Here is a 9,249-nt window from a genome sequence, read left to right as displayed (position 1 = left end):
TGTATGTGTGGGGTGTCTTACGAGATCGAAGAGGTGGGGTTTGCATCCAATTGGCTCAGCAGCAGGCAGAAGCAAACGCCCGACAGTGGACTGCAGCTGCAGCAGCAACCAACAGCAGCAGCAGCAACAACAACAACAGTATCAGCAGCAGCAGCAGCAGCAGCAATGAGTGCGGCTCAACTCACATAAGCTACGCTGCAGCAACAGAAGCAACAACAGCCGCTGTTCCAGCAGGCGCTCCTTGTGCTGCAGCAGCAGCAAGAACAAGAGCACTAACAGCAGCAGCAGCGAGAGCAGTAGCAGCAGCAGCAGCGTGGCACCTGTTGCTGCAGCGATGTTTGTTCAGTGTCTTCAGCAGCTTCGCGAGGTCCGAAGACACCCGCAGCAGAACAGGGGAGATTTTGGGTCTCTGCAGCAGCAGCAACAGCAGCAGCAACAGCAGCAGCAGCAACAGGGGTTGCAGAAGCAGCAAAACAGACGCAGCAACAGCAAAGGCAGCACAAGTCCTGCTGCTGCAGCAGCAGCACCCCACATCAAAACCCGAGCTGCTTCCGCAGCAGCCAATAATTCAAATAACAAACCATAAACCCTAAACCCTAGGCCCCAAGCGCTAAACCCTAAACCCTAAACCCTAAACCCTAAACCCTAAACCCTAGAGAAGCCTCACTCCGTAGAAGAGCGCAGAGGTAGCGGCAGACGCGCTGCCCCACCGCCAGTGCTGTCGTCTTCTGCAGCAAAATGCATGCAGCAGCCAACCGCAAACAAGCAGCAGCACATGGCGCAGCAGCAACAGCAGCAGCAACAACGGCGGCAGCAGCAAAAGCAGTTGCATCGAAGCAGGAGTAACAGCTGCGCCGGTAGCAGTAGTATTTGTCTCAGCAGCTGCAGCATGTCTCTCAGCAGCAGCAGCAACAGCAGCAGCAGCAACAGCAGCAGCAATTTGACTGTACATGGATTGCCGCGAGCAGCAAATCGATGCGTTCGTGCGGATCGTCTCGCAGCTGCACGTACACCGCAAAACACCACACAGATTAAAATCAGCAGCAGCAGCAGCTACGCCAGGTGCAGCAACAGCAGGTGCAGTAGCAGCAACAGCAGGTGCTGCAACAGCAACAGCAGATGCAGCAACAGCAGCAGTTACAGCAGCAGCAGCAGCCCCCTCACATCTGCTTTAAGTGCCCACGTGGCCTGTCGCGTTGATACAGCCCGCGCTAAGACTGAAAACAGCAGCAAGGAAGCAGTGCAGCAGATGCTGCAGTAGCTGCAGCAGCGCTCCAGCAGCAGCAGCAACACTACAGCAGCAGCAGGAACACCGTGCAGCAGCAGCACCAGAAAAAGAAGAAGCAAGACCGAAGCAGCAAGCCAAACATGAAGGCGTCACGAGCCAGCAGCAGCAGCATCAGCAGCACCCCAACCAGCAGCAACATCAGCAGCAGCAACAGCAGCAAGTACTGCTAACCGAATGCCTCTGATAGCTTCCCATCGCATGCAATTGCCGTAGCTAAGCAGGTTGCTCTGCATGCAGTACAGTGTACATACACCGCAAAAACAATCAGGTAAACCCCACACAACCTCCTGTTGCTGGTGCTGCTGCTGGTGCTGCTGCTGCTGCGGCTGCTGCTGCTGCTGCTGCTGCTGCACATACTTGCTGTCCTTAGCCACCTGCACCCATCGCTGCAGCTGCGGCCGGCGATCATCAGGAAGTGAATCCTCTCCTTGCATGCGCTCTAGACCCTGCAGCAGCAGCAGCAGCAACAGCAGCAGCAACAGCAGCAGTTGCAGCAGCAGACGAACAACAACGAAAGCGAGGCAGCTAAGGGAATAGAATGCACCAGCAGCAACAAATGCAGCAGCAGCAGCACATACAGCAGCAGCAGCAGCAGGTGCAGCAGCAGCACATGCTGCAGCAGCAGCGCACCTGCAGCAGAAGGCTAGCAAAGCGATATCCCTCCTGCGCTCGCGACTGCTCCCGGCCTCCTTTAAGATCAGCTGCAGCAGCAACAGCAGGCAGCAGCAGCAAATGCCGCTCATGCAGCAACATGTGGCGCCCCAGCAGCAACTCTCTAGTGCCTTTTCCTGACGCTACAGCAGCACCAGCAACAACTGATGCAGCAGCAGCAACAGTGGGTGCAGCAGCAGCAGCACGACCAACCGTCAGCAGCAGCAAGGCTGAGGAGACACCGCAGCAGCATCAGCGCGTCCCTCTCTACCTCCAGGCATCGGCTCATATCCATACAAAGGCCTGCAGCAGCAGCAGCAGTAGCAGCAGCAGCAGCAGGAAGGCTGTCGCAGCAACTGTGAGCGCCGCAGCAACACGTGAAGCAATAACTAAAGCAGCAGCAGCAGCAGCAGCACCTTCAGCAACAGCAGCTGCTGCTAAGAATACTGCAACGGCACCCGCTGAGGCGTTCATAGCTGCTGTTGCTGTAGTTGCTGCAGCAAGCTCGGTAGCTGCTACTTCTGCTGCTGCAGCAGCAGCCTAGCCGCAATTACATACCCTGAGCTTGCAGCCACGACGCCTCTTCTGGCTCTGCCTGCAGCAGCAGCAGCAGCAGCAGCAGCAGCACCAGCGCAGATCAGGAAGCGGCGCCTACAGCAGGAGCAACTGCAGCAGGAGCTACTGCAGCAGCAGCAGCAGCAACAGCAGCAGCAAATGCATCTTACCATCAGCTCCTTGTGTATTAATTCTACGCAGCCGCGGAAACGCGCAGAGGCCTCGCCGTATCTGTGGGGCAGCAGCAGCAGCAGCAGCAGAAGCAGCAGCAGCAAATGCAGCAGAAGCAAGCCCCAGCTGCGGTCCTGGCAGCAGCCAAGGTCAAGCAGCAGCAACTTAGAGCAGCAGCAACAGCCGCAGCACCGTCAAATCATGCGGCGGCAGCAGCAGCAGCAGCGAATGCAGCAGCAGCAAGCCACAGCTGTGGCAGCTAGTGCAGCAGCAGCAGCAGCAGCAGCAACAACAGCAGCGTCTGGCGTACTGTTCTGCCCATCCCTGGGCATCTCTTTCCATGAGTGCTGGAGCTGCTGCTGTGATGTCTGCTGCTGCTGTTGCTGCAGCAGCAGCAGCAGCAAGAGCGCGCAGGGTTTCAACTGGCAGCAGCTGCTGCTGCTGCCAGTTCGCAAGTGCTGCAGCAATTGCTGCTCTCGGTTTCTCTCTCTTGGGGTGTACAGGGACGCCTCGCCACACGGCGACACAGCCGGAGTTGCTGCTGCTGCTGCTAGCAGCAGCAGCTGCTGCTGCTGCTCGCTTTTTGCTGTCGCCCGCTTGCTGCTGCTGCTGGTGCTGCTGCAGCGCAGCAGCACGGATATCTCCAGAGTGAAAGACACAGAGGCGCAGCAGCGGCTCAAGTGCCTCTAACTTTTTTTTATAAAGCTGCTCTGATTCTGGTTGGGTGCTGCTGAGGTGTTTGAGCTGTATATACAGCTGCTGCAGCTGCTGCAGCGTTGTTGCTGCTGCTGCCCATTGCTGCTTCTCCTGCAGCAGCACCGACTCCATAAAGCAGCGATATGCTGCAGCATCTAGACACGTCTTCCCGTCGCACAAGGTCTTTCCTGTTCCTTCTGCTGCTGCGTCTGCTGCTGATGCTGCTGCTGCAGTGCCGGCGGCCTCTCCAGACTGCGTCCCTGCTGCTGCTGCTGCTGCTGCTGCTGCTTCCTGTGTCTCTTTAGCGGGTTGTGATTTGCATATTGCTTCGAGTTGACGAGCATAAAACACCGCCTTAGAAAAACGCCGAATTGAATGCGCCCGCAAACTCGCATTCTGCAGCAGCAGCAGCAGCAGCAGCAGCAGCAGCAGCAGCAGCAGCAAAGGTAGCAGCAGCAAAGGCAGCAGCAAGAGCAGTCGCAGCAAAGAGGATCTCATAAATAATAGAGGGGGAGAGACACATACTGCAGCACATCGTTTCGGTAGAGGCAGCAGCAGCAAAGTTTGACTGCAACAGAGACACAACCAACAATAAAGCTCAGCAGCAGCAGCAGCAACAGCAGCAGCAGCAACAGCAGCAGCAGCACTGTACCGGTGTTAAGGTGTTTGCGTTGTCGCTCTTCAGCTGCATGCCGTAGGCCCAAGCTCGCTCGGCCTGCAGCAAGAGCAGCAGCAAAAACCTGCAGCAGCAGCAGCAGCAGCAACACGGGCAAGAGCACTACAACAGCAGCAGCAACACAGCCGCAGCAACACAACCGCAGCAGCAGCCCGTCAACGATGGCTGCAGCAGCAGGAGCAAAACATGCACGAGCAGCAGCAGCAAAAGGTGAAGCAGCAGCAGCAGCAGCAGCAGCAGCACTGGGCCGAAGACGAATACCACATAAACTACGACTATGAAAAAAATATATTTACGTCTTTATTATTATTTATTATTACTAAAACTAAAACTAAATTAGTAGTAATTATAATCAAAAGATAAACAAAAGATAATAAAAAGATAATCAATGAAAAGACAATAAAAAGATAATAAAAGATAGTAAAAAGATAATAAAATATAATAAAAAGATAAGAAAAAGGATAATAAAAAGTTAGAGATAATAAAAAGATAAAGATAATAAAAGATAAAGATAATAAAAGATAATAAAAGATAGTTAAAAGATAATAATAAAAGATAACGCAAAGATAATAATAAAATATATATCTTCTTACCTATTATCTTGAATACAGTCAGGAAGAGGCTTTGGGGTGTATTTGCTGCGTCCGTGTTTGATATTGAGCTGCTGACGAAGTCTAGAGAGTTTTCGCGACAAGTACAGACGATAGCGAGTGAAGTCTGAGTGTTTAATGCCGTTTGCTTCGCCTAATGCATGCGCTGTTAAAGATATATTTAAGCTAAGCGTAATCAATTCTGCTGCTCCTGCTCCTCCTCCTGCTGCTGCTGCAGACGACTCGGAAGCAGCAGCAAAATCCTTGCTGCTGCCGCTTGAAACTGATCCTGCAGCAGTCATTCTCCCTGCTGCTGCTGCTGCTGTTGCTGCTGTTTATTCTGTTGCTGATTATAATGCTGCTGCTGTTCCTGCTTCGCCTGTTAATGCTGCTGTTGCTGCTGTTCGTGCTGTTGCTGCTGCTGGTCAACTGATGCTGCTGCTATGTTCATACACATAATTCAAATAAACCTGCTGCTACTGCAGCACACGCTGTTGCTGTAGCTGCTGCTGTTGCTGCGGCGGGTGCTGCTGCTGCTCCAGCTGCCGTTGCTGCTGCTGCTGCTGCTGTTGCTGCTCCGCCCTCCACAGAGTACAGATTAAATAGTAAATTAATAACAGGCAATAACAAAAAGAAACGAAAAAAGGATGCTGTTACTTCCCTCATTAGCAGCGCATGCAGCCGCAGCAGCAGCCGCAGCAGAGGGGGCTGTTGCTGCGGCTGCTGTTGCTGCAGCAGCAGCGGCAGCAAAGATGTCTTCAAAGTAAGCGATCCAGACACCATTAAAATAAGTTTAAGAGAGACAGCAACAATAACCTTACTATTGATTACGCTGCAGCTGCAACAGCAATAGCAGCAACAACGGCAGCAGCAGCAGCAGCAGCAGCAGCAGTAGCTGTAGCAGCGCTACACATAGAGTTGCTGCTGCTAAGGTGAAGGTGTGACAGCAGCAGCAGGAAGGACTGCAGCACCGGCATTAACAACACAAAGCTCAACCACAACAGCAGCAGCAGCAGCAGCAGCAGCAACAGCAGCAACAGCAGCAGCAGATCGGCACCGACGACGGAGCATTCTAGCTGCCTTCTTTGCTGCTCAGGGTACTTCGTTGCTGCTGCTGTTGCTGGTGTTAATGTGTCTGCTGCTGCTGCAACAGTAACGACATTTACTTCTTGCGTCGCTCTCAGCAGCCAGCAGCAGCAGGAACTGCAGCAACAGCAGTACTGCAGCGGCAGCAGCAGTTGGTTGTCTCCTTTTCGTTTATCTGCCTGTGCAGTTGCTGCTGTTTGTGTCTTGATTTCCTCAGCCTTTTGTCTCCTTGCTGCTGCTGCTGTTGCTGCTACTGCCGTAGCTGCTGCAGCCGCTGCTGCTGCTACTGCCGTAGCTGCTGCAGCCGCTGCTGCTGTTGCCATAGCTGCTGCTGCTGCTGCTGCTGCTGCTTTGTTTTCTGCTGCAACATTTCCAGCTGTTCTCTGCACGTTTGTGTGCTGCTGTTGCTGCAGATGGCGTGGGGTTTTGTGGGTTTGCCGCGGGCGTTTGGTGCTGCTGCTGCTGCTGCTGCTGCTGCTGCTGGCGTTGGGGTCGTCGCCTCTCCGGTTGACAGGCGGCAGCTTGCTGCAGAGACACTGCAGCAAGAGCTGCATGCAGTAGATAGAGAGTTAAAAGACTGGTTCTTAAATAGAAAGGTAGCTCTAGAGGTGAGGCTGCATGCTGCCTATACACCTCAGACATGCTGAGCATGATACACCCAACAAATCCCTTATGCCACTCCTGCTGCTGCTGCTGCTGCTGCTGCTGTTCTTGTTGCTGCTGCTGCTGCTGCTGCCGGTGCCTCTGCTGTTGTTGTAGTTGCTGCTGTTGCTGCTGCTGGCGTTGGCCTTTTTCTCTTGTTGCTCTTCGTACTGTGGTTCCTGGTGCTGCTGCTGCTGCTGCTGCTGCTGTTGCTGCTGCTGTTGCTACTGCTGCTGGTGGGTGGCTGCCTGATACATGAGCAGCAGCAGCAGCAGCAGCAGCAGCAGTGGGTGCTGCACGGCATTTCCTCAAGCCCACACTGCCTTAGGGGGAAATGATACCATTGCATGTGCTGTTGCTGCTGCTGCTGCTGTTGTTGCTGTTGTTGCTGCTGCAGCGCCACCGAGCGCTGCATGCGTTGCTGCAGCGACACAACTTTGTCGGTTTGTCTGTTAATGCTGCTGCACTTCCAGACGCTCAAAGGGCCCTTTGGATAGATCTTGTCAACGGCGAGGTGTGCAGCTTGCTGCTGTTGCTGCTGTTGCTGCTGTTGTTGTTGCTGCTGCTGCCGTTGCTGCTGCTGCTGTTGCTCCTGTTGCTGCTGGTGCTGCTGCTGCTGCTGTGAGTGTGACGGAGGAGCTGCTCTGGGCGTTTGCTGCAGCCGAAGCTGGAAGATGCTCTTAGCGTTGATGCGAGAGAAATGAAGGTATGCTGCTGCTGCTGCTGCCGCATTGAGTTCTGCTGCTGCTGCTGCACTTACTTGTGTTTCTGCTGCTATTTTGGTTGCTGTTTCGCTTTTTCTTGCTGCTGCAGTCGCTGCTGCTGTACCGATTGCTGCTGCTGCAGTGTTTGCTGTTGTTGTGCAGCTGACTGTTGCTGCTGCAACAGCAGCAGAAGCTGCTGTTGCAGCAGCAGAAGCTTCTGCTGCTGCAGGCTGCTTCTACGGTGCAAGGTTGCACGCTGTTGTTTGTGTCTGCTGCTGCTGCTGCTGCTGCAGGCGGATATGTACATGAAGATGTTTAGAGAAGCTGCGGATCTGGAGAACCCTGCATGCGTTCCTGGTGCGGCTGCTGCTGCTGCTGCTGCTGCTGGTTCTGCTGCAGATGCTGCTGCAGTTGCGTCTGCTGCTGTTGCAGTTGCTGCTGCTGGGGCAGTGTGTGCTGCTGTCACTCAATTGCTGCCTCTCCTGCTGCTGGGAAGCTTTGTGCTGCTGCTGATCTTGCTGCTGCTGCTGCTGCTGCTGCGGTTGCTGCTACTTTGCTGCTGCAGGCGTGGCGTATCTGCGATGCCTGAAGGAGAACCGAATGGAGACGCATGCAGTGGGCTGCTGCTGTTGCTGCTGCTGCTGCTGCTGTTGCTGCTGCTGTTGCTGCTGCTGTCGCTGCGGTTACTGTTGCTGCGGTTGCTGCTGCTGCGGTTGCCGTTGTTGCTGCTGCTGCAGCTTCCGCTTCTCCAGAGTTGCTGCTGCTGCTCTCTCTGCTGCTCTTCTCTCGTTGTACTCGCTTTGCTGCCCCGACATTCACGCTTGCTCCTGTACTGCTGCTGTTGCTGCTGCTCCTGCTGCTGCTGCTGCTGCAGCGGCGCTCGGAGATCTGTCGTTCAAAGTTTGAGGCCTTCGACGCAGCGAGGAAGGCGCTGCTGCAGCAGCAGGAAATCACCACAGAGTAAATTAGGGTTTAGGGTTTAGGGTTTATTATTTAGGGTTTAGGATTTAGGGTTTAGGGTTTATTGCGTATCGTTTATTGTTTATTGCTCATTGCTTAGGGTGTATTGTTTAGGGTTTAGGGTTTAGGGTTTAGGGTTTAGGGTCTGCGATGTGCGCGCAGAAGAGCGATGGTGGAGCAGAACATAGCAGACCTTCGGGCCAAGGTTAGACTGCTGCTGCTGCTGCTGTTGCTGCTGCTGCTGCTGCTGTTGCTGCTGTTGCTGCTGCTGCTGCTGCTGCTGCTGCTGGTGTTGGTGTTGCTGCTGCTGTTGCTATTTGTGCTGCTGTTGCTGGCGCTGCTGTTAGTGTTGTTACTACTGCTGCTGCAGCTGCAGCTCTTGCTGCAGCTGTTGTTGCGGCTGCAGCTGTTACTGTTGCTGCTGTTGCTTCTGCCGTTGCTGCTGCTGTTATTGCAAATAGCGGCAGCTGCTGCTGCTGTTTGTCAGAGCAGCAGGCACTTTACCTGTGGCTTTTAAAATATTTATTCCTTTGCTGCTGCTGCTGCTGCTCGTGCTGCTGCTGCTGCTGCTGCTGCTGCAGTCTCTGTTTGAAAGGCGTTTGCATATTCTCTCTCTCCTGGAGGCGACCAACATGCCGGAGCAGTGAGCTTTGCTGCTTCTGCTGCTGCAGCAGCAGCCAGCTTTGCTGCTGCTGCTGCAGCCGCAGCGCGTCAGTGGGCACTTAGTGCTGCTGCGTGAGCAGCGGAGTTTGATGTTCTGCTGCAGCTGCTGCAGACGTGCTTATGTTACAGCTGCGTTTGTTGCTCTGCTGCTGCTGCTGCTGCAGCTGCCAGGCTGGAGCAGCGCGTGCCGCAATAGCAGCAGCAGCAGCAGCAGCAGCAGGATGTGCAGCATATAATGTTTATGCTGTATCTACGACGGAAGATATAATAACGTGTAGAAGGCCCTAGGCGCTAGATTTATATGTGTATATTTGCTTATATATATGTTTATGTTTATATATATATATATAAGCATATATATATATATATATATATAAACATATATATATATATATATATGTTTATATGTATATATATGTTTATATATATATATATAAACATATATGTGTTACATATCTATTTTTTTTTCTAAAGAAGGATATTTAATTTGTTTATTAATTTATGCCTTTGTATATAAGTAAGCAGATACAACACTTCGTACATATATATATATATATATACGCTTTA

The 9,249-nt window shown here is 53.1% G+C and overlaps 2 protein-coding genes across 2 annotated transcripts; both read right to left on the bottom strand.

Annotated features, from left to right (window-relative positions):
• Positions 1-1,137: 1,137 nt before the first annotated feature.
• On the bottom strand, positions 1,138-4,303 carry EAH_00054400 (signal recognition particle, putative; the record flags this gene model as incomplete). The annotated part of the gene is made up of 8 exons (XM_013397786.1): positions 1,138-1,217; positions 1,563-1,734; positions 1,919-2,169; positions 2,498-2,534; positions 2,665-2,725; positions 2,976-3,757; positions 4,014-4,101; positions 4,299-4,303. 8 exons carry the CDS (start codon positions 4,301-4,303, stop codon positions 1,138-1,140), a joined length of 1,476 nt encoding a protein of 491 aa, XP_013253240.1.
• Positions 4,304-5,926: 1,623 nt separating this feature from the next.
• On the bottom strand, positions 5,927-8,624 carry EAH_00054390 (hypothetical protein; the record flags this gene model as incomplete). The annotated part of the gene is made up of 4 exons (XM_013397785.1): positions 5,927-6,603; positions 6,674-7,295; positions 7,657-7,993; positions 8,524-8,624. The coding sequence occupies 4 exons, from the start codon at positions 8,622-8,624 to the stop codon at positions 5,927-5,929; spliced, it is 1,737 nt and encodes a 578-aa protein (XP_013253239.1).
• Between the last annotated feature and the right edge of the window lie 625 nt (positions 8,625-9,249).

Source organism: Eimeria acervulina, genomic scaffold (genome assembly GCF_000499425.1).
Source record: "Eimeria acervulina Houghton genomic scaffold, Eah_scaff1038, whole genome shotgun sequence".
Lineage (NCBI taxonomy): Eukaryota > Apicomplexa > Conoidasida > Eucoccidiorida > Eimeriidae > Eimeria > Eimeria acervulina.
This window is presented reverse-complemented; position numbering and strand designations above follow the sequence as displayed.